Source organism: Cimex lectularius, unplaced genomic scaffold (assembly GCF_000648675.2).
Source record: "Cimex lectularius strain Harlan isolate CLEC.00 unplaced genomic scaffold, Clec_2.1 scaffold113, whole genome shotgun sequence".
NCBI lineage: Eukaryota > Metazoa > Arthropoda > Insecta > Hemiptera > Cimicidae > Cimex > Cimex lectularius.
The window spans coordinates 1,058,442-1,084,499 of record NW_019392858.1 but is presented as its reverse complement, the minus strand read 5'-3'; the positions used below and the strand labels follow the sequence as shown (position 1 = coordinate 1,084,499).

General features: G+C 33.6%; 1 protein-coding gene across 10 annotated transcripts in view; it reads right to left on the bottom strand.

Annotated features, from left to right (window-relative positions):
• Positions 1 to 26,058, bottom strand: part of LOC106671055 (uncharacterized protein CG43867) — a 102,611-nt gene that overhangs the window by 57,046 nt on the left and 19,507 nt on the right. For 9 of the 10 annotated variants that reach the window (XM_014401833.2, XM_024228767.1, XM_024228772.1 and 6 more), the window contains exons 2-3: positions 20,996 to 21,148; positions 6,228 to 6,275 (exon numbers count right to left, since the gene is read on the bottom strand). In XM_014401833.2, the coding sequence (XP_014257319.1) occupies positions 6,228 to 6,275; positions 20,996 to 21,085 (138 nt within the window). In that variant the 5' untranslated portion in view covers positions 21,086 to 21,148. The remainder of the gene's footprint in view (positions 1 to 6,227; positions 6,276 to 20,995; positions 21,149 to 26,058) is intronic. The other variant, XM_014401834.2, reaches the window with a different exon arrangement.

The following is a 26,058-nucleotide window of genomic DNA, read 5'->3' as shown; positions in this document are numbered from 1 at the left end:
TTAAATAAATTTTTCTGAGCTTTAAAGAGAAATATATAGGACCTTTAAAAACGTCCCGTTTCTACAATTGCGAATCAATAATAATACTTTTAAAATCTTTGTGCTATATGACTGAAAGTGAAATATAAAGATATATAATAGAGTTAAATGCCTTAAAAATTATATGATTAATTACTTTAAATACCTAAAATATTGTGCGTAACAAAAGAAAACTAAATACACTTGACACAATATTAATAATTTGTTTTTTTCCAGCAGGTATTGAAAACTAAATACGTAATGCTTTAATTAATTATGACGTCAGCAGTACAAACAGCTATGGAAAACTTGTCAAATAGATGATTTTTATGTAAATTGTTCGGTTCGAATTCGGGGCCGCTGAGATTCGAACCTAGGGCACTTCCACTGATGTGTAGCCTTGCTAATGCCTTAACCGTTGCGGCCATCGGTTGTCATCTTTCAGAAGAGAAACAATTAAGATTTCACACATTTTTCTCAAGTGTAGGAACCTATTTTTCATCAACTTTGTTTATTAACAAAAAAGTGACAATTTAAAGTTCTAAATACAAGGTATAATATAGTAAAGTATAAATACCTTTTCGTAAGTTTCAGTCACTTTTATGATAAAGAAAAGAAGATATATATTTAAGAAAAGTTAAATTATAACTCTCTTTTTTGTGAGGTATAATTATTAGTAACTTTTTTTTTCATTATCAGATACACAGGGTCACAAATAATAAAACAAGATAATATGAAATCTGGATTTCGACCAATAAAACCACACATGCAGAAAATATACTCCTTTTTTGCCAAAAAGACCAAACTTCTGCAGTATTTTCTAAAACAATTGTATCCAGAAATATCGTCAATTTCGCTGAAAAAACCCATAATTTTCATTAAAAACCAACCAACAATGTACTTTCAGAATATGCAGCAATAGGGTTGCATTTGGAGAGAGAAAAAAGCTCAAAGTCATGCCCTGTATATTTGCGGTGGATTTTTTTTTCTACAGATATAATTATTTTAAAATATAGATTTACGTTTAAATATAGTTTATTGTTCTTTATTAATTTTTTATTATTACATTGGATTTTATTTGTAATAAATACTGCTTCAGTTGATTTTTTTGTCATTAGATATTGAAGAATAAGCACGATATTATGCTTTAAAAAATACGATATTTTCTAATTTGCAAAGGGCATAATTTCACATTAATAGAAATTTGCGATGAGGAAAACAGGGCCAAAGTCCAATAAAATCAATTAATGGTCACGGAACGAGCGGATGAAGTCTGGACCGTAGCGTAGTAGTAGGTGCCTTGGTTCAATATCGAAATATCAGCTCATTAAACGCTAATTATAGTTACGGCCGAATAATTATTTTTCCCCATGTAGCGAGAGGCGAGATTTGTGCGGGGGTTGAAAATGAATAAACACGGCGTAAAGGGAACAATGGCCCCGCTTCGGCACACATATCAAGGCCTAACCTCGAGGACATTTCAGTGAAGTAATTCTTGAATTATTCAACCAGCAGATAAACTAAAAACGACAACAACAACCGGTTGGTTTTGAGCGATGAGAGAAATGTTATCAGCATAATCCGTAGACTCTTGTATAAACAGATGTGACCAATAAACTTTTAAACTCAATATAATTTGTTTCCATCAACAAATTTATTAATGATGATTATTTTTAATGGCTTTGCAGTGGGATATACATTTTTCCAATTTAAAATACAAATATAATTTCGGTAAAACAATCGTTTATTTTTACCACACAAGAAATCTCTTCCAAATACAAGAGTACTAAAATGCTCTTTGTGAAGTACAAAAGATAAAAAAAACCATATGTTTAGTGGTCATAATTGACCATATAAATTAATCGGATTAAGTATTTTTTTTTATCTAAGGTCTTGGTTGAGATGAAAAAGTTATCGTCCCGCTCGTGACACTAACTTTTTAATCTTAACCACGTCCTTATATAAAAAAAAAAATTATTAGAAACAAAAAGACTGGAAACACAACTCTCTGAGTATATCAAATGAAAGCTATAAGAATAAAACATTAATCGTAAATGTTAACTTTTCAACAATTTCCAATATGTGTAATTGGAACATTATGTTATAAATGATGTTTGGTACAGCTTTCCATCCTTAAATTTATCATTATATTTTATAGATGGTTCGAACGTTCGTTGGACGAAAACGACTAAACAAAAGGTAGATATTAATCAATGTTGGTTTACAATACGACTCGAAAATACTGAAATTTGAGAAAGAAAATCTTAGCTGGTGTGCAAAATGAATTTACAACAACTACAAGATTTTTCAGATAAACTAGAATGTAATTTTGTTACAATAAGGCATGTGCTATAATAAAAATAGAATAAAACGCAATAAAATTTTCACATGAGGCGACAAGTTGAGTAAAAACAAAATAGAAAAAGATATCTGACTCCCAGGTTGTTTAACATCTGCGTAAATTTTGAAATCTGAAAAACAAAAAGTTTTTGATATATATCATTTTATTATAATAAAACGGAATTAATGTCAATGTGTGAAAAAATAGGGCATTAAATTAGAAAAAAAAGTTGATTACCAGGTTCACACAACGTGCCAACTTATTAAAATTGTAATAGCACCAGCAGACGCTACGGGAAAAGTTACTTTTGAAATCATACTTCGTTTTACAATAAAATAGGAAGCGTACAAATAAAAGGTTATAGTATATCTATAACCTCTAATATTTTTTTTAGTATATCTTTTATAAAACATCACACAGTATGTTTTCATTTTAACAGATTGAAGAGAGTAGACTGAAACTTACCCGTAACAATTGATTATCTAACAAGAATGAAAATAGTGAGAAAAACCGGATGTATTATTGTTCCAAACAATAAGAACTGTAAAAAACAAACAACTAAATGGAAAAGAAACATATATAAAAAGAATACTGGTTTTTTTAAGTCAAAATTATATTATATATTTTTCCGTTTTTCGGCGATATATCTTTCTATAAACACAATTCCGTTAAACATATTTTGAAAGATGGATTTTATGTTATGGGATAAAAATTGCTTAAACTGTTCAGATTAGAGTTGTTAATATATTTAATTGACAAATCACCTATGATTTATATATAAATTGGAATATTCAATTTGAGATCATCTGTAGCGTTAGATACAGTTTATTGCAGTCTTAATGTACTAACTCATAAGATCATTTAGGCAATAACGAAAGAATTGATAAACTGTCTTTAGTAAATTATTTTAAATTGACGTAATTGACTTGTTATACTTGAAAGTATAGTAACCAAATGGTGTATCGAACAAAAGACGCCTATTTAAACTTTTTAAACACTGTTTTTATAGTATGTATTTTTCTGTGTAGTCGGAAAGAGTGAATATTTATTAAGTCTTTTATTTCTTATTCATACTCAAAACTGTCTGAACAGTTTTGTACGTTTTTATTTTTGTTGGATGTAATTGGTTTAGGTAGCTCTTCTGTTCAAGCTTTTCCAACCTTTTTTTTGTATGCATTTATTTTGATGAGCTTGAACAACAACAACCGGACAGGTGTCGGTGGTCGCAACGGTTTAGGCATTGACGCGGCGCTCAACCCCGTGGTCCTGGGTTAAAATACAAATGGGCTTTTTTTTAAACACCAGCACCTGGCGGATTCGTACAGCCGCGAGCTGAAATACTTTTAACTATCCACAAATGCATTCAAATAAAAATATTACATGTATGCGTAAATATGAAAGAAAAATAACCCAAACGTCTGAATAGATGTATTCCTTGCTTAAATAAATATATTCCATGAATAATTAAACTTCCCAAACAAATACAAAATTTATATTGTAATGTATATTGATATTACGGCTTAAATATATAAAAAATTGAATTGTAGACTATGAATTAATGAAAAATTGTATAATAAAAGAATGCAGAAAAATGTTGCATTGAAAAGATTTAGACCGAAGTCTTGTACGTAATATTCTAATATGTTTTCATATTACATTTAAGGCTGCATTAATCTCGTATATACAATTCAAGTTCTTTTGACAATTACATACACCTAAAATCATTTCATCGCAGCAGATTCGCGCAAAAGCGGGGTCCGGATTTTCCAGCGAAATATAGCAATAACCCAATTAAACGGTAATTATCGCTACGGGCAGATAATTATTCCCTCTGGGACACAGGAAGAACGAATTGGGGGTTGAAAAATGAATATATGGGCTCTGGGGTTGAACGCAAGGGTGTAGTGTGCTAATGGGGTCTCTCAGGGTATCCCCTCGGCTCATTTCCTTCCTATTTTTAATGAGGCTTCTTCGGGATGAAGGCGAGGCTAATTGTGCATAAAGGCTCCGCTGGAAGATCTTTCTTTTTCTCCCCCTTTCAACTTCAATAACTTAACGTTTTGATTCTCCATTGGAAAAATTTGCCATGGAAATTTATTCACTCCTGCATTTAATTAAGGCAAGAGATGTTCAAGAGAAGAATTTCTTTTAAAAATGAACCTGGGATCTAAATTTTGTACAGGGTCAGTGTATATAAAGTGACACCGTAAGCTTTAACCACCTGTATTTTTTTTTTTTTTTTTAAGGCTGGAGTTATACAATTTTGTGTTTCATGGATTTAAAATTGGCCAACTTATATAGAGCAAAGTTAGACAAATGACACTCACGCTAACGCTTAAACATTAAAAAAACTTTACAAAGGTACGACTTTAAAAATTATTTATTTTGCGACTGCAAACAGTTCATTACTGAGTTCGCTTTTTTTTTTTTTTTAAATAATTATATTTAAAGGCTTTATAGAGCCTCACATTTTCCAGTCTATATCATTTTGCCATGGCGTTAAATTTGGTTCATCGATTTACTTTAATCTGGGAATTATTTCCAGCAAAACATACATCAACAGTGAACAGCACTGAATGAAAAAGTCACGGCCGATTGGGCATCATAGTTTCCCGGTCAAGCATAGCTTGTTTTCAAAGTACCCATCCAACTATCAACAAATTGAACGTAAGTGAACATTTTGTATTTTATTCTACACGAAGGACCGCATAAATTAAACCTCTAACTTGTTCCTGCATCTCGCATTAATAACTACAGATAATCATTTATACATGTATATGATTTAATTAAGTAGAGATTTTGATTATTTACACAATTAATTAATTGTAAAGACAGATGCATTTTAAACTTTATAAAGAAAATGTGAATAGTATATTTCTATTCTTTATTTTTGCACAGAAATATCAAGGATCATGGCAAAGCCACAAAGACTGTCATTAACTTTATACAGAGGAAGCTCAATAAAACTTTAAACAAAAACCTACTTCTGAATATTGATTTTCGAAAAACAAAATCTTCTCCATTGATAATAAATTAATTGCTCACGGTTACCGGAAAAACTTAGACAGAAATTTATACCAGGCTGAAAAGTTTTGAAACATGTAAAACAAATATTTAATAACAATTAAAATGATAAATAAATTAATTGGCTCTTGTGGTAGAAATTAAAGAATTTTTCGTTTTTCAAAGTAAATAATTTTTTGTGAATAACTTGAGGACGGTTGAAATTGAAAAGTATTTGCACCGTTGAAATCAGCGTCAAAACTCCTTTCAAAAAGTTACGTTAAGGAATCTGTTGTACTTTATCCCGCTATCCTGAAGGGTTAGATCAAGACTTTTTGGCTCAAGAAACTAGATTAAAATAAATAAATGTGTCGCGGTTTTTTTTCTAAAAACGACTTAATAAACAAAGTGTAGGGGGGAACAGAAGCTAAACTTCCCTTTACAAGTGCTACTTTTCAAGGCTCACATTTTTATTTGCTGGGATTGGAGGACACTTTTGTGCTATTACCAGCTGCCTGCTATAATAAAGGAATATAGCAGCTATGAGTAAATAAAAATCTACTAAACTGATTGCAATAATGTTCTAAAAGAAAAAAAGTTATACATATTTTTTATATTTCTTACATAAATTTCGTTCACATCTCGACAATTGTATAAAATATTTAATATGCAATCTTGATTAAAAATCTCCGGAAAAATTCAAATCAAACCAATATGTATCTTTCATTAATTTTTTATATATATTTATCACCTACTTAAGCATGCGTTTCGACCAGATTAATAGTCGATTGATATACATTTTACACAGTTACTAACTCTACAAAAGGTTTCTACTGTAATATAAATAGTATTGCGATGTACTTACAACGTTATTGTATACATTTTGGAAGAGTGATGGCTGGAGGAACCATACCTGGAAACAAAAAGAAACAATTTATTTTGAGTATAAAGTACCATTATGACAAGTAAAACCAGTATGCTTTTATGATGTAAGTGATATTTTTTTCTTCTAAACTTTTTGAGATGAAAAGCAATAAAATGTGTTTTTCATTCGATCTTGGCCAAAGAAGTAAAGGAATGAATGTAAGGCAGAAATAAACAAAACGTGATCCGGTCTTTTGCTCTTCTTTGCCACGGTTGTCAGGTTTGGGGATATCAGCTCAACTTAAAAAAGTTAGTTCTTTTCTTGAAAACTGTTTTTCCTCCAGTTCCACCCCAATTTATACCGTGTATCTACTGAAATGGAATCAACTGAAACCTTTTTATTCAATTTGAAAGCGCATTTTCATACATAAAAAAGGTTTAATAAAACAAAAGAACTGGAAATTAATTAATTTAATTGAAATGGAGCTGGTTCTTTTACCACATGCCGTTAGTTATCAATGTTTTTGAAGAGATACGGCGTGAACTAGATTAGCTTAAAGTTGGGAAAAAGTTCGGAGAATGCGTTTTTCTAAAATACCTTTCTCGCCAATCAATCCAGTGTCAATTTATATTTGTTAAGTAATGATTACACCGATTACGTTAAATAAGAGAATATATCTTTCGCTTACATCTTTGCCACCATTAACATAACATAATAATTTAAAGTTGATGATGGATGTTGGACCGACTCGCAGGTGAACTCATGGTGAACGGGAACAGGGTCACTTTTACTGGGTTCCTATTTACTCTCGGTTTGTTGAGTTATTCAAACGCGTTTCGGCATTGCGCCATCTTCAGTGCGGAACTGTCTGTCACTTTAAATAGTAATTTAATAACTTAATAAAAATTATAGCCCAACTTTTTTTCTGGAAGTTTATCTATCTAAAATCAATCCCCTGGATTATTTCCTGATAAATTGAGGCCTCATTACAAATCATACTCTATTGCTTTTTTAAGAAATTTTTAAGTTCGACTAGGCTATTTAAAGGACAACTTGTTACAAATGTTCACAAACTATTTAAATTACATACCATGTTTTGCTAAGGATAAACAGTTCTTTCTCGATCTTCGATAGATATTTTGTATTCATTCACTCTGTCTTTTTCGTTATTTTTTTTCTCTCGCTTTTTTCTCTTTCTATACTATTCCAATTACACAACTTCATGTTTAAGGCATTAGCACAAATAGTGGCTTGATTATTTTCTACTATATCTAATTAAATAGTCCTTTCCACAATCCATCCACGCTATAATTAGCCGTAAAAAGTTTCATATTCGATATAAAATTCAACAGCAAACGTAAATAAACACCATATTTAAAAAAAAGTTGGTACATTTAAGCTGTCAACAGGCCGTCATATTTGGGCAAAAAAGCATATAAGGAAAGTTTAACTAGGAATAAATAGTTCTTTCTCTGTTATTGTTGATGATTTTTATTAACTTTCCAACCGTTCTTTTTTGCCAACATGGACTTACTGGAGGTTTTTCATTGAATAAGTGCTACAAGGTTTAAATAATTTTTTTTTGATCTTTATATATTGTATTACAAAATTGTAAGATATTTTCAATAGTAATGTATTTATGCAAAATATATTATCTTTAATATTCTTCAATATATTTTATTCATTTTCTCTCGCTTTTTTTATATTGTTCAAATTGTACAACTTCATATTTAAGGCTTTAGCACAAATAGAGGCGTGATTATCTTTTAATAACATCTGTTTACATAGTCCTTTCTTTTTATAAATTGATTATTAACCTTAATAACAAACATTTTGAATATATTATTCAGCACTATCAAGTTACTATTACTCGACTTTCATCTTTCGATAGAGATTAAACTAAAAATATGAGATTGCGACAATGATGATGTTTTTTGTTGCATTTCTTGTAATTACAGGAAAAATAATGTATTGAATAATAAATTATGGTCGCCAATTTGTTCCGTTGGTAGATGTCCAAACTTAAATAAATTTATAATGACTTTCAGGCATTTGGCCAATGATCGGTTTTAGATAACGGCCGGTATAGGCATAAAACAGAATTTCTCGTACAATGGATCTGTAGATAGGAAGTCCATTTTACCGGACGATCGTAAACCAGGTATAAATCCCGATTCGTATTTTGATAAAGGGAATAAAAGCCGTGGTGTTATACGTATTTATCAGAATATACCGGAAACGTGTGCGTTCGTGGGAGGGACAAATCGGCCCCACTGGCAGAGTAGGCCGCGGGGAGTAACTGTTCTCTATTTTTCTATTACTACCTCCCGAGGGGATCTGCCCAACTTTTTTATCCGAGGCCCTCCAATAATTGGGGGAGGCAACTTAAATGACTTGCCCCAACTCCCAGGCCAGGCCGCCGCCCACACCATGTACTATATATCGTCTTTTGCCTGAGAAAACAGAAACAATCAAACAAAATTGTCCGATTATTATTGAACCGTTGGTTATTGCAGATTTAAATATTCATTTGCCACGCTACTGATTGAATATGTACATAAGTGAAAGAAATTATTCCAATTGGCAAACCCAGAAGTGGTGAATTATCACTCATAGTGCTAACTAAACAAAGGAAGTGTCAATCTTTCAATTATTCGAACTCACATGTTCATTTGTTATGTATAATTGATATTTAAGAAGTATGTGTACGTGAGAAAGAGACAGAGGTAGGCAAACCGATGGAGAAATAGATAGAGATAGAGACAGAAATATATATNGAGTGAGAAGAGGGAGAGGGAGAGGGTGAGAGAGGGGAGGGAGGGAGGGAGGGAGAGAGATAGAGAAAGAAAGAGAAGAGGGTGTGGGTGGAGGAGAGAGAGTGACAGAAAATGAAAAATTAAACGAACTATAGAAATAAGTAGTAAATGGATTAAATATAAAATACGAAAATATGAAAGTAATAAAAAGTATTATCAAATGATTTTGACACCCTTGTCCGTCACACCCAACGTAGCTGGACGTTAAGTCCTGCTGTTTGCCAGCACTGTAGGTTTTTCTCTGCATTTCAAAACACATTTGCATACCTCTTACGACAGATATAAACAGTAAATATTATTTATCAACGATATGTCAATGCTGGTAGCCAATCTACGTCAGACGAATATAAGAGGTTGTTGTACATTTTGAAGTCATTGGTTAAAGTCAAATGGCATGGAAATGTTGTTTGCCCTTGGTTATTTGTCTGTTAGTTTGCGTCAGGTCTTTGTAATTTTAAAGTGAAACTTCTGACAAATTATGAGCCGTTGTCGTCTCTTATAAGAGTTGTTGAACATTTGCTCGCAGTTTGTCACTAATCTACCAGTAAGTGGGCTCAATTAAGGATTAACTGACACTTAAACAAACACAGTTTTATTTAGGCGGCTTATTCATGTTTTTGAATGCTGTTATTTAGGTAAGAATATATGTATTGTTAACATGGCAGACTTCGTCGAATAGTCAAATTGCACTGGGCTATTTACAGGCTTCCGTTTCATTAGGCCGAAATGTGTCTAACAACAGTTCAACGGCTTGTATAAACGGACGAGTGGTAATCAATTTTGATTAAAATGCTTTGTTTCAACGAAAAGAAACAGTAATTTTACAACAAAAAAACAAAAACAATACTTTATAAAAGGGCAAATTCGAGTTTAAATGGTAATGGTGGCAACTGTGTTCATTAATATGCAGAACGTCGACTGTATAATATCATTTTTATACAGCGGATATCGTATAGGAAAGATATATTCTCCGGAAACGATAAATTTCTCACGGACGTCGAACAATTAAATTTCAACAGCCGCTTGCCCCTTTTGCCGGGGCAACGTTTGGTTTGGCACCGGTCGATTTTAATAGAGCCGAGGATAAACCCAAATCCAGCCGATGCCAGAGACGAAAATAGAATGTCCACGAATTCTTTTTTTAAAAACATCAACCCTCTTTAGAAATGCGGCGAGAGTCGAAAGAGAAATGTCTATATCGAATATTACAAAATTATTATAAACAGTGAGGCTGTTTTTTATTTTATTTATTTTTTTTGGACAGGGGAATCCGACAGCTTGGTCATTCAGCCCTGAAGCACTAACAAAATACCCCTATACACTCTATACACAATCACACCAATAAATACCTTCATTCCTATATACGTTGTTCAAACTCATACTGTTTGGTAGATGGAGTACTCGATATTCCTTCATCTACCTGTTCACTACAATAAATTAATCTAATTTGCGGTCGATTAGGTACTTTAAAAGTTTTCCGCCGTAGACCCAAATCACGCACGCAACATGAGGGGCGATGGAGGTGCTACTTCGCCATCAGCCCCTCCCCATTCACACCAATAAATACACTCACACCAACATACATTGATCGCACTCATTTGGTAGATGGAGAACTCGATATTCCTCCATCTACCTATTCCCTATAATAAACTAATCTAAATTGGCGTCGATGGGATATTTTTATAAATTTCCGCCACCAGCCCAAATCATACACACAACCTGAGAGGCGATGGAGAAGCTACTTCGCCGTCAGTCCCTCCCCATTCATACCGATAAATACATTTACTCATACAAGACACAGAAACCCAAAACTCATATTTTGAAGGCTATATACAATAAAAATTCCCATTTCCCCTAAAAAGGAACAGGGGACCCCGAAACCCGCTACTGTGTCCGAGAACTCTTTTTTAATCCGGCGGCATGCCTACACGCTCTCTGTATGGAACCAAGGCATGACACGCCTCTTTTATGTGGGCTGTTTTTTATTGAAAGACAAAGAACGTATTTATTTGATTATTTTATGTAATTATGAGATATAAAGATTAATAGTTGCCTTAAAATATAAACACAACATTAATAACATGTTGTTTACCTTTATAGTCTTACTAATCCTTTTACCCTCTTTAGGTTAAAAATAAAGAAAACCAGTTCAAAATTGAGTAAAAAATTAATTATTATTGTTTTCCCTTAAAAGCACGGTTTTCAGTCCAGATGATCTCCCTGAATTCTGGGTGTGCCGTCTCTACCATCCTTGTTGGTCTACAGCGGTTTAGGATCACCGGAAGTCTCGAAAGAAAACGTAGTGATCGACCGCGATGCAAGACAATTTGAGGCGTTTGTTTTATTGCTCTTACCGCACTACGGAACAGCTTTCCGATCATTTAACGGCTTCCATGATAGTCAACTCCACATGGTCGTTACAATTACAATGGGTGAGCACTAAAACATTCATCAGAAGGCTTCGTGAGAATAGCCTAATCTCTAGACTTCCCGAATCTGGTTGTTTACTACTGGTAAGGCAACGATTTGAAAGGCGACTATACGCAAAACAGCATCTCGCTTGGGACAATGGGGAGCTGTTCTAGTCTCGAACACGTGGAGAACGTCCATACTCGTACTGACTGATTATCATACAGAATAAATCTTTGGGAAATTCTTCTGGAAGGTGTGGGACCTTTCACTCTATTTATTGGGAACATCTTCGTGTTAATACATTACAATGCTCGACCGCATGTACCATGATTAAAAAGAAAATGCACTAATATAAAAATTACTTAGGACAAACAAATACAAAATTTGTAATCTGTGAAGAAACAATGAAGTCACTCAGTATGAATAAACTAATAACGTTAGTCTGTTCAACTAGAAACAATTCTATTAAAAAAATAAGAATCTTATCTCATGTTAAATGTGAAAATAAGGAAACTTTTTTGGAAAGCAAATTATAAACTCTCACTACTTACAAAGGTTACGTATGGGTTACAGTCACTGATGCCGTAATCACATCCGATTTATTTATTACAAGATAATTAAATCATCTTTGGTTTCTATCTAAGAGAGATAAATGTAAAAATGTAAAAACCTCACTACTAGTGAAGCACCTTATGAAACGTTAGCGAATGGACTGGTGTCATTCCTATGTCAACTCATGATTCACTATGCTTGAAACCATAAGTTTCAGTATTATAAAAATATATTTTTTAACATATATATTTTATAAATATATATTTTTTAACCTTGTATAATATTAATCTTAATGGATCGAAGACACGATTGCTCAAATGGTTAGAGCAGCGGCGTATTGAGCCGAAGGTCGTGGGTTCGAATCCTCCTCGCGACACCAACTTTTTCATTTCAACCTTATATAAAAATAATAATTAATTCAAATAATATTAATAGGGCCAATTATGACGCCTAACATATATGGATCAATCATATTTTCAAATTCTTGAAGGAACTGAGTGGCTTTATTTATTTATTTTTTTAAATTTGACCTTATCGCTGATTTTTAGTACGCAATTATTGAAGGCTAATGTATTGGTATAATTTCACTAGAAGGAAGAATATTTCAGATTTTAATTCTCTAATTCTCTCCACGTTGTTATTACAATAATTATGCTTTACAATCACAGATTTAATTTAAGAGTAATGAATATGGCACAAGTACCATAAATATCAATATAATGAAAAAAGTTATGTTTTGCTTAGCTTTAAATAAAGGATTTTTATAAAGAAATTAAATGAAATTTTTCGGTGAAATATTTACATTAGTATCTGTGATAGCGATTGGTCTTTGTGCAGAGAAGAAAATAATTGCAGGAATTAAACTGGTAAAACGAGGGACTTTTCATTTCCATTTAACAATACAATAGCCCAGAGTTTATTTAAAGTTAATGGAATTTTTTCACTCTGGAACAGTTAAAATAATTTCTCCCCCTTCTTTCCCAAAGAAAATTGAATGGTGTAAAAGGGACAACAGATATTCAATTATACAGAAGAAGCAGCAAATCAAACAATTACTGGAAAAAAAGGTATTATGCTAATAGGAAAACGTTTTTCCATTACCACGTCTTCGCTCCCTCGGGTGGGGAAAGGTTAAAATTACAGATTTCTTCGAAGGAGGGCAAAAAGCGCTTAGTCGGGCGAAACTGGATAAAGAACGAGGAAGGGAAAAAGGAAATATTTAACAGCGGATTTTGAGGAAATATGGAAAAAAGTGGATTCAATCGCGGAGTCGGGCGAGCTGGGCACGGGTCCGTCACGTCAAGTCGGGAATTATTTCGTCCCTGAATAGAATTCCGAGAGATGAATGAGAGCTGACTCGTAATTCGACGAGAGAAAGAGAAGGAGCGTGATGGCGCGATAGAAAAGGAGAAGATAGAGTGAGAGGGGGCTGTCCCATATCCAACCTTTATCCAGGGCAGGTCTTAGGGCGAACCGAACTCTATTGATTCGCCCAGTCTCAACACTCTTCACAAGCCAATTTCATTTTCCTCCCTGTGCAAGATTTCAGGCACTTTTTTGGAGGGCACCAGACCACAATCTACCCACGATATAATTAGCCATAAAAAGTTTCATATTCGTAAAAAGAAAATCAACAGGAAACTCAATACTAATAAATAGATTACGGAAATAAATACCACATTTAAAAAAGAGTTGGTATATTTACGTTGTCAACAAACCGTCATATTTGGTCTCATTCCAATATTTTTTACCTACTATGTTTTAAATAGTTGTCTGACCAAATCGCACCTTCGACAAAGTTGATTTAGATAATATGACATTATATTTTAAGAGCAAAACTTAATTGATTAATATATTTTTTAAATGCTAATCCTGAGGTTTTACATCCTAATAACAACAATATTTTTTCTTGAAATTATGGATTTTGTTTATACAATATAATACTAAATATTGCAATTTAGTTCAAAATCGTAGGTGTAAGTAAATCACATACGAAGTGAGAACTTCTGTTACTTCCCTATATGTTTTATTATGGCAGTTTTTGGAAAAACGCGTATACTTTTAATTTTTGTTTAGTTTCTCATTGAGACAAAAAGCTTGGATCCAACTCTCCAGGATAGCGGGATACACGAATTCTTCCTTAATTGTGTTTTTACAAAGCATATAAGACAATAATGGAACTAATCTGTAATGTCAATACAAAATCTCCATAAGAAAATTATAGATATTGAATGTATCGCATAATTATTCAGAAATCGTGAGATGCGGTCTGGTCTACCACCATTTCTGAATAATTATCGATTAACGGTCACTAATCACCACACGTATCACATAATTTCTAATATTTTAGGTTTGAAACAAGTGATAGTTTGTTGATTTTCAGTGAGTTTTAATGAAAAGAATTTATTCGAACACATTGTCTCCTATAACATAATTATCGGTCAGTGGAAAAAAAGCATAAAACTAGCAAATGCTACTACTAATTTTTAACCAATACTAAATTTATCGAGAAAAAACGACATGGATAAAACAAACTATGATTTATCAAACAAAATACTAAACTTTGACAAACCATTCAATATAACTATGAAAAATAGACCAAAATGGAAAAATAAAACAGCTAAGATGAAAATGGTACGGGTAGGGATATAAATGAGCCCATGACCACGTGTTTGTCGGTCCCACCACAACCATCTTTCAACTCGAATTTGCAAGAGTGCAAAATTAATAATACTATCAGATAGCAAGGCAGTTCTAAAAGTTCTTCAAGCCTACGGGATCAACTCACACGCTAACTGGAACTGCCTGAATAATGCTAAAAAAAAAAAAAAAATTGGAAATAGCCTTACGCTGGGTCCCAGGTCATTTAGGAATGAGGAAATTTAAGACAACGAGGTAGCAGATATATTAGCTAAAAACGGAGCCTCGGAACAACACTTAGGCCCAAATCCATTTTGCGGCATAAATTATAGCTTATTAAAAAAGAACAAGCAAAAATACTACTAGAAAAAGTAATGGGAGAAAGAGAAAACTCGTCAGGAACTTAACAGAAGAACATGTATATTTATGGGTCATACACCATTAAAATACCACTTAAAAAAAATAAAATAAAATAAAAAAGGGCGAGTCGACTATGTCCAGAGGAGAAACAAGAGTAGCTTATGGAATAGCTTAGCAAATAGTATGGTACCTAGTAAAGCCATGCTTGTGCCGTGAGAAGAAGGCTTTTCTTCATTAAAGAAATGAAAATTTTCCAGGATATCTATTAGCAGAGTTGGACATAATTGACAAAAGTTTAGGTGGTAAAGGGGGAAAATTTGTACTACTCCAATAGAAAGGAAAAACAAAACTGCAGTTAATTATCAGCTATGTATTTAAACTAGTGGTTCAATTAATAACAACACATTAATAATTGTGCGTGTGTTTTTTGAACTGCAACAATTATGCGACTGACCACAGAACCACATTATGTATCACACGTCTTTGAGTAATATGGTGATTTTTTCTTTTTTAAATATGCAATTACTTACAAAACGCAACGTAAAGTGCTTATTAAATTACACCATTAACGTAAAAACCGTTCTAAGTTAGTATTAGCGAATATAGTCAACCGAATCTTATCTGGAAGTAATGGACAGCAGATATCACATCCTCGTAATTTGCCAAAACAAGTAGAGATTAGATTAAAATGCTTTGCAAGCGAACAACTAACCATGGACGAAATGACGAGTTATCGGAACTGTAAATATTGGAACGCTCTTGCACACTATTGTAGCTAAGTCAACAAAAAAAAGTTGAACTACTACTAATAATAAATTTCAAGGAGTAAATGTTGCAAAATAACATCAGGTTGTAAAAAGAAAATAATGACAACTGCGAAATAGATATCAGGTTGTAAAAACAATAATGAAAACTTTGAAATAGTCATCAGGTTGTAAAAAAATAATAACATTAACTACTCCAATCTAACGGTCGTTTGACCAAGAGGTACAAGCTTTCGATTTTTTATTATATTTTATTTATAAATAGACTGAAACATAATATAGAAAATAATAAATTAAAAAATTTAAGAATTAAGATCAAAGTGGCTGACAACAATTTGGGGATAGAATTTGATATAATGAGGAGTTTTTTAAACGAATAATTGTCTTGATATCCCCCTTCCCCTTGAGGTTTTTCTTTATGTTCTGTTAGCGGACCATTTGTTAATTTGTGTGGTGTGTTATATGAATGAGTTTATAAAGCGTGAGCTAATTTTGCTAATAGTACAAGTGACAAAATAAAATTATGACAAACTAGTCATTACAAAATGGTGAGCGATTACCCAACTAATCATCTTTCACCCCGAGTGGTGGAGGTAATAGTATGTCGGCAGATGATGACGGCAGGCCTTTCCTCCAATTGCGGTCTAATTAAATACCAGGTAATAAACGCTTGGTAAAATTGCGAATGGTTCTGTGGTAATAATATTGTTTTGTGTAATAGAGCGGGTAGTGTACCGGCGAGAGGGGGTCTAAATAGAATAAGGAGTGTATCAGAGGGCACCGTGACATGAATACAACTTGCTCCCCCTCAGTCGACTAGCTCTTGGATTGTTTGTCACTTGGTTCCCATTGTTTCTGCCGTCCGGCGAATTTCCGTGATAACACGGATATGGGAAAACCGGGCGGGACCGGCATTGGAAAACTGCTTTCAAGTCAATTTCCAGCGAACTGTGAATAATATAAAGCAATCAGACTGGAGCAGGTTCGTTCCCGGGCGTAATTCGCGATGTTTTCTCTGACAGGCGACCCCATCGTCCCTCTGGGAGTCGGTTCCCGTCAAACGCGAATTCCGATGTAATATGCACGTAGTGCTGGGGGAATTGGGCCGGAGTAGGTAATGATCCATGAAATTGGTCCATTTTAATATCTGAGTTTGGAGAAGAGGAAGAGTTTATAAAACGAGAAGGCCCAACTATCCATCAACCCAATCCCCTTCATTTATCGTCCAATCCAGGCATTAGATTAACCCTTTATATTTAAAAAAATCAGAATAGATTAACTTAGTAACAAACGACGATTTAAAAAAAGTTTAATTATACTGTTGTAGCAAATGAATGAACTTTTTTGTCCTCATCTTTTTATTTAAAACCAAACGTATAATATTACCGCTTTCTTTTGTTGCGTATTTTATAACTCCTTAAAAAGGATGAGGCTAATTAGAAAGCAAATACTCAGGCCCTTATTCCAGATTTTGAAATAAACCTCTTTCATCTGGAGTTCAACTACTCAATACAATAGTAATGTACGATCTGGTGATTTATGACCATAATTTTTAATTTCATTTTACTTGAAATCAGAGGTTTCAAAATGGTGAATGATGTTTAATGTTTTCCGAACCCGACACGTTTTCCGAAAAAATGGACTAACTACAATATTAGCTATCAGAATCAAACTAACACCGCAAAGTTCATATTCATAAATTCATAATCTTCACCCTCCCCGCATGAGTCTACCTCCAATGTAAGTCCCTTTCTCCTCACTGTCATATCATTGGGTAATCATATAGACAAGCGATAGACCTTCGATCCCCAAACTCGATTTTAAAAGATAAAACTGGACCTACTTGACAACACGTCTAAACTCTCCTCGACAACAAAATACTACTACCAAACCAAAACTGAAACCAATTTGAACTTACGTTACAGGCCTATGGAATTCAACTAAATCCTTCCAATCTATGCAGAACCCAGATCCTATAATAACTAATCCTTATATCTATCGTCAACCCACTGCACCATCCAAAACGACCGAAACGATCTCTTAATAAAGGATGCGGCAAGATCCGACTGCAAAATCCAAATTAACTTACTGTGGTTCCCTATGTAAAACAACTTTCCTCCCTATCTATTCCCAATCATCCTCCTTGGGGTGTAAACAGGCAGTGGCCCAGTTTCTTCTCTCAGAGAATGCGAGTGATAAATTGAATAAATGATTTAGGACAGCTATCACAGTATAGTGTTTTTCTTCTGGTGTTTCTTTTTATACTTGAGTTTGATTTGCTTGTCTCTTTATGCATGTATAATAATATCTATGTAAGTTAATGTGCCTCGCGCAGATGTTTGCTTAATAACAAAGTTTAATAGTTAATCATCCGATGAAGAAATTATTATTCCTCAAAAGCTCTACTTAAGAATTGTGTGGTTTATTTGTAAACAGTTCTAGTTCCTTGAACGTTTTTGCTGCTGTGATTGTACTTAGGTGAAAATAAACCGAGCTGACAAATCTTTAGTTAATGTATTTTCTTTCGATAATGGTGTAGATAGGTTATATATTTTTCATCAACGTGTGGGAAGAGATTAATGAAGCTATTGGCCGGTTCAATCATTTAACTTGAGAATGCCCACGATCCAGTTTAAGAGTGTCTTTTTGTTGGGCGGTACCTACAGTTTTTGAACAAAAGGAGGTGTAACATAAGCGACCGGATGTATCTCGTGTAAGTGGTTCAAGCCCTCAGGGGAACTATACAAGATAATGTTGCCAGCCAACTAAAAGCTCCGGCCAACTTCACTTCTCCACTTCGTAAATTAGTCAGGGAGGAGAAGAGCCCCGCCCATCAGCCCCTAAGAGTAACAGATTCTAAGAGGCAGGTTAAGAAATCCTTTAGCAATTAATTTGCTGCCGGGAATTCGGAATTTCCTCCCAGGCCGTAGAGCTGCAGTTTGTCAGGAATATAGTCGTTGATCCGCTAATAACCCAGGCTTGACTAATGGTTATATTTAGCTTGTAGCATATTAATGATTTCCTGGATCGAGATCAAAGCGCCTGAGCGAGGAATATTAGAGAAATGTACACAAAGTTACGCTTAGATTTACAGTTATAAAATCTTTTCATTTTTCTTTTTAACGCTGCGCATAAAATGACACAATATTTACTTTGCTGATCAAGTAGTTCAAGCATAAAAAAATTAAATATGCGCATATGAAAAGAGAAGACTTAATTAGCCGAAATATAAACTTGAAGCCACCATGACTTCATAAAGTAGAACACTCATAAATATTTAACTCAAACTTATAAATGAGCAATAATGCTAAGGTTTTCCCTTATAATTAAATAGTTTTATAAAGAAAGTACGATGGACAAATAAATCAAGTCCACCCTCTAATAATAGCATCCTAATTCATCATCTTTCTTATAAATGAAATACAATTCCTTTCTTATTGCAGAATCAAATTTAAATTCACAGAGTTAACGGCGATTTTTTAAAATCACAAAACGTTTTCAAATTTTGTTGGATAAATATTGACTTTAATTTAATCATACGTCTACCAAATGACATCACATTCCAAGTTGAATGACGTTACAAACAAAGATTATAATTGTCTAAAAACAGAAATGGGGTCGAAATTTATTATTACCAAGAAAGATATCGACAGGCCTACATTTTGGATTACTGAACCAATTTATGTTACATTTATTAATTTACGAAAAAACCTATTGATTGCCCTATCGATGAGAAGTGTGGCAAAATGGTTGAGTGTAATAATCATTTTGGCTGATTTATCCCAAAAGCGTAAACAATGAAAATACAGATATTTCAAAACTTTTATATATATATAAAAAAAGTGACCAAAAATTATATATATAAAAAATAATAATATTAGAGTTGTTCTAATCAGAGGTTTAGAGTAAAACCTGTAGGTAGTTAGGGGTGATTGATTTGATTCAAATGAAAGTTTTGAGTTTTTTATTGTTTCGCATCCTATTCTAGGTTTGTCGCATAAAATATAACAAAGCGAAGGATTGAACAAAGCTGGAAAATTTATTGTGTTATGAACTGTAGGTTCAAACTTTGGCTGACATGTTTGACAATCAAATAATAAATGTTTCTCTGGATGGATCCCAGTTGATGAACAGTCGTCAGCTTTATCATTAAGGGCCGTCCCGAAATCTACCTGCTATGGCAGGGCTTTCATTTGTCAAATGAGTTTTGACAATTTTGAATCGTCCATTGTAGCGTACAATTCAGTTTTACAGTGTATACTTTAACGAAATACAAACAAGCCCATCAATACACATAATATAGTTTAAAACTTATATCATAAAATAAAATATACAGATAAATATAATTCCTAGGCGGACGTTAAAGAGTACTAATGGGAAATAAAAACTTTTAAAACGTTTTAAACTTTCTTAAATTGTTTGGGTTTATAAATTTACACGAAACGCAAAAACTGAGACTGAATTGAAAAAGGTAAGTTCCAAAAGTTTTATGTTCGTATTCCAAGCAAAATTTAGAATAAATTCGCATGGACAAACTTTGAAACTTTCTTGATCTGATCCACACAATCTTGGCAAATAAGCATTATTTTACCAAACATTGATTGAGTGATAACATATTTAGCCAAATTATTGATTGTTTATTAATCAGTTCTACATTTTTATCCTTATAAATCTAAATTTGGTAACTATATTCTTTATTAATTTTTAAATATTACAATATCGTTTACTGGGACCGCGGTTGCCAAGTGGCTAGCAAGTCAGTCTCTCGACTCGTAGACTCCGACGGTCGTGGGTTCGATCGCTACTGGAATTGGTGAACCCACTCTTCCCCCAAACACTTGTATTCATTTATTTTCAAATAATTAACGTGTCCAACATATTTAAAACATAGGACCACACAAAAACAATCATAGAAAAAAGTAAAGAGATAATGTTATCAACAGTATATCTATTAATATTGTAAGTAAAAATGAGGCAAAATATATATAAATATAAAATGTTTTAACTACAATTCAATTCATCTAATTACTGATTATAACTATTTGTCAAAGTATTTCTTAAATTAAATATTCAAAAAACCTTTTACCATGCGAAGCGGTAAAAACAATTAAACTTTGGTAATGATCATGCAGTCTAGAATAATTATAATCTAATTAATTGATGTAAATATTAATAAAAAGAGGTTTTATAAAAACGTTTTTTGAATTTTTGAATTTCAATTTACCTTTCGAATGAGGGTCTCCACGGATTCCTCCATGGTGTTGTCCAGTCTGGGTCCCGGTTGCACCATGTGTAGCCCTGCCACCTCACTCATAACACTACACTTCAAGTGTTTCCCACATCACTTCCCTCTTCCCATTTGACAATCTCGTCGCCCCTGACGAAGGAAAAATGATCGTAAATAATTTCGGTGATGCTGTTTCTTTCCTTAGTCGGTCACTGATGCACCCTATCCCATCGAGAAACTAGGTTTCAACTTATGCAGTATGTTATCCAAGAGATCAAAAGGACGCTTATAGAAATATTTACATACAGAAAAAACTGTTGAAGATAGACAAACAATAATGGTGAAAAATCTTAAAATTGAGTTGGAGGCCTTCAACCCGCTGGAAACTTTTCTCCCCGCCTTTCCTTTAGCACAATAGAAGTGATTTCAGTAAACCGATTTAAAAGTTTTCAGACAGTTAAGTTAATTTTTAATTCTAGGACTTTCCTCATCCTCGACGTCGGTGGCGGACCCTTCTCGAAAATCTTTTAGAAATGAAGTTAAGACTCTTAATTACCCTCTTATTGAGGCACCGAGACGTTCCGACCCTCCAGACGCCCGTTAAAATTCGATTTTCGAGCCCCGCTATGAAGGTTGTTTCATAGTTTCTGCACCTTCAGAAAATTTAAAATTAATTATCAACATAATACATTTAAAGGAATGCAGTTATACATTTACTGTAAGCCTTGAAATCTAACCAAAGCCGTTTTGAACTGTTGTTAATCAAAACGAATTAGATACATATTTTCTTAGAGTATGGATGCCGTTAGAAAATAAAGTAGACAAAATTTACGGTAAAGAGGAAAACAAACAATAGCCAATCTATAAAAAAAAATGAATTGAGCATCCACTGGAACGAAAGAAACATATCTAAATTATATAAATTTAAAAAAGACATCAGTCCCTGCCTGCGGAGAGACTGGGTCTAGAAGGGAAAGGTCATCTCAGGTCGCGCATACGTCATACCATAATCACACACGGTAATCTTATAATGGGAATGAGACCACGTAGGTGTCCGTTCTGTTGAGAACATATCACGGTAGAGCACGTCAAGTATAGTGTACAAAGAATTAAATCTGAAAAGAATGATGACCTATGGGAGGTCTTGAAGGACAGCAGCAGGCACAGATCTCTGATCCAATATCTCAGTGCCATAAATATTTGTAATGGCATATAGATCTTTATACTTTCATGTATGTGATATGTGTTATACACTGGTACGAATGTTTTTATTTGCGTGAATGGCAGGGTCATCCCCAATTACCCCGAGGAATATCTAGTGCTCTGGGATATTGTAAATTGATGTGTTAATGTAATTTATTAGCGTGAATGGCAGGGTCATCCCCAATTACCCCGAGGAATATCTAGTGCTCTGGGATATTGTAAATTGATGTGTTAATGTAATTTATTAGCGTAATGGCAGAGCTTATCCCTAACTACTCCGAGAAATTAGTAGTATTATTCTGGGGTAGTATATATAAGTTCGTGACATGTGTATGTAATTATTAGGGTGAATGCACGGTTTATCCCAATTACCTCGAGGAATATCGAGAACTCTGGGATAATGTAAATTGATGTGTTAATGTAATTTATTAACGTGAATGTCAGGGCTTATCCCTAACTACTCCGAGAAATTCGAGTACTGTGATGTAGTGAGAACGCTAACCAAACTATCATATTTTTTGGTTTCTGTGTAATTTTGTTTATTATTTGTGTTGTTTTATCCACGATTGACGTGGTCATGAGATACCGAGAGGCTAGCATTAGGATGAAGAAAAGAAAGAATTTGTTACTGTTATAAAAAGGTAATAAAATACATAACTTGGGAGGAGAATCGGTAAAAGAAATTAGTAGGTTTAAAACGCGAGTAAAATAAGAAAAGAAATGCAAAGTTAAAGGAAAGAGGGCTGGCGATGGCAAATGTAGTTTACAGGCCTTAAAACTAACTAATTAAAAAAAATTAATGTCCGGCATTATATGACGTTTCAGCCAATCGACTAACCACGTTATGAATCAAATATGTTTTCCTCGAAATATACGAGTACTAAACCAAAAGTAAACCATTTTTAAAAATAAATTTTTATCCGGTAAAGAAGCATTTTGAACATAGATATTTGTGATTTACAATGAAATGCATTCAACGATTAGATCTATTTACTATTTAAAAGAATTGATATTTACAACAATTTAGGTATTTCAGCGAACTAACCGCCAAAAAAAAAAAAATTAAAGTGAGGAAACAGCATAACAACCAATAAAACCTTATAAAATAAGTTCTTGAAGTTGAAAACGTTTGAAAATGTAACTGGAAAATTAAGTAGAAAACATTACCTAAACTATTTCAAATAGAAAGAAAAATACATCCAAAATCTCTGCCTCAGCAAGCAAGCATATTGAGGTTATTGTTTATCAAATTATCTGAATAAAATAGGCAAACCTAATAAACTTTCTAATTATGTTAAAAAAGATAGAAATATTAATACGTTTCATGTGACCGTGATATTCGGCCCTTCCATTTTGGAAAGGCAATAAGGGCGCACATAGATATTAGCAAATTGGCAGAAATATGCAAAATCAACCTAATCGGGGACTTCAATCGAAAACACTATCTAAACGGTTTCAAATGGAATGACAAATGTATCAAACATGTCTCGCTCAGCACCAAAAATATGAAGGATGACTATTCGTTTTAGTATTTTTGGAAATTACTTGTTTTTATAGCCATTCAGTGGTTATTACTAATCAAACTGTCACCTGAATAAAATAGGAAACACGAACTGATACTTTTTAACCAAAAGTAAAGATAACGAATCAAGTCTACATTGAAGTGCCATTTGGAAAGGCAATAAGAACAACCCAACAATTAGCAAAGTGGCAACGAATTCCCAAAGTAAAGTTTTTCTTACTTTGAATACAAAGCAGACAAATTTGAACTATAAGATTGCAGTGGACTAGGAGAAAAATCACACCTATTGTTTCATAAAAGACAAATAACTTACGAACGTTAGTGGAAATAGGTAGATTGAAAAGATCTGACGTTAACTCAATGTTAATAATCCCAAAGGAAGCTGAGATTTGTCAGTAATAAATATATCATAGTCGACCGCGATGTGAATCGGGGATAGGCCGATGAAATCCCAGGTAGAAATAAATTCCCTCGAGCGTCCCGCCTCATCCGACTTGCCGTGATTTACAAGCTGGTGGTAAGGGGGGGTGGATAAGTTGTGACGTCACGGGATTTATTCGCCACCCCACGCCCGTATCGGGGACGGCCCTTGAGTTCCAGGACGCCCTTCCTGTTTTCACAGATCTCACTTCATCCTCACAAAGAAGGCCGCCTATAGTTCTGTATTTTATGGCCTTGCGTTAAACTCGGAGGGCTCGTAAATAAGGAGAGTGAACACGATATTACCATCACGTCCAACGGCGAATATATCCAATCTTCGAATAACACCGATCCCTCATTCAATTTCTGTCAGGCCGTTGCTGACGGAACTCAAGAGGGGCTTTTCCGAACGCAAACACTCGCTTTGAGAAACCTTTTATCAACAACCCCTTTTCTTTCTAACCTTCTTCACACTGTGCAATTGGCAGGTAAGATTCTAAAAAGCAAGCCAAATTCTAGGTGATAATAGAAATGCCATCCGAAAGAATACACGTAGAATGTGCAAGACGTATTTTATAAAAGTCTCTTCTGGCTTCTAGATCAATTATTTTTAATTTTTAAAATGTTTAATGGACTCATTTCCATTTCTTCCTATCAATATTGTTCGGTAATTATTTTTGTATAAAGAAGTTCCTTATCAGCTTACATCGTAGCTAACTGAACGCCACCGAAAATGACAGTCGATCACACAAAATCCAGATGTACGTTTCAAACAAATATCTGAGACATTGGATAGAAGGATTTTAAGGTCAGCAGGCCGATTGGTCGCATTCTCAGATCAACAAAAGCCCAGAGTTAGGTTTTTAAATATTGAAGTTAAACCCATTTAAAACTTTTATAATTAAAGGTTTTAGTTAATTTATAAGGAAAGGTAATAGGTTAAATAACGTCAATTATTTTTTATAATAAAACAGAGTTAGATGATTACAAGTTATTTACATTTTATTAATTACAGAACAGATATAAAGAGTTGCTAATGCCCTCTAGATGATCCAGGTGATTATGAGTATTGTCTACCTCCAAATATGTTTGTGTATTACATGTAAATGTATATATTACTAATAAAGACTGCCATTATTATATTTTATTAACAGATGCGAATGATCTATAAACAAACCATATGAGGAAGAGGTTATTTATTAGCTATGATATATCAACCTTCCCCATTTTAAGATATTCGGTTAAAAAAGTACGTTTAGTGTAAAAGAGAAAATGATCTAATATAAATAGATACGAGGTAGATAATATACGTTTGTTGCTAAACGATTTGATGCCCTTTATTGAATAGGTCGCGTGAGGCGTTTTAGAAGTACTATTTTGAAATTAAGTGTTTTTGCACTTATGTTGAATTGTATAAACAATATTAAAACCGATTTAGTTACTGGAATAGTTAGACCTTTTATCAGTAACAAAAACGTAGTTCTATACGCCCAATAGAAACTACTATTACCAGGGGTTTCTCTGTGATTCTTTGAGCGTTACTATGTTCGGAATACTCAAAGTCATCCCTTTGGAAGTGGAAATGCATGATTGAATCTGTAGAGGGTAGCCCTTGTTGAGCGTTTTCCATAAAATATAAATCCTTTGGGTGTGTGCAGGTCTTGTGATAGCTAGTCACAAGAAGAGATGGCCAACCCGTCCCTCGTGGCCAATAAATACATATCTGTCAGATTGCACTTACACATATAAAACGCGGAAAGAGAAATTGGCCGATTCACGGAAAATGTTTTCTTTTTCTTTAAAGGAAAATACTTTTAATAGAAGGCTAACAATTTAAATGATACAAATCAAAAAGTGTTAGGGAAATGAATAGGTCGATGTCGAGCGCAAGGAGGAGGATTATTAATCATTCGTT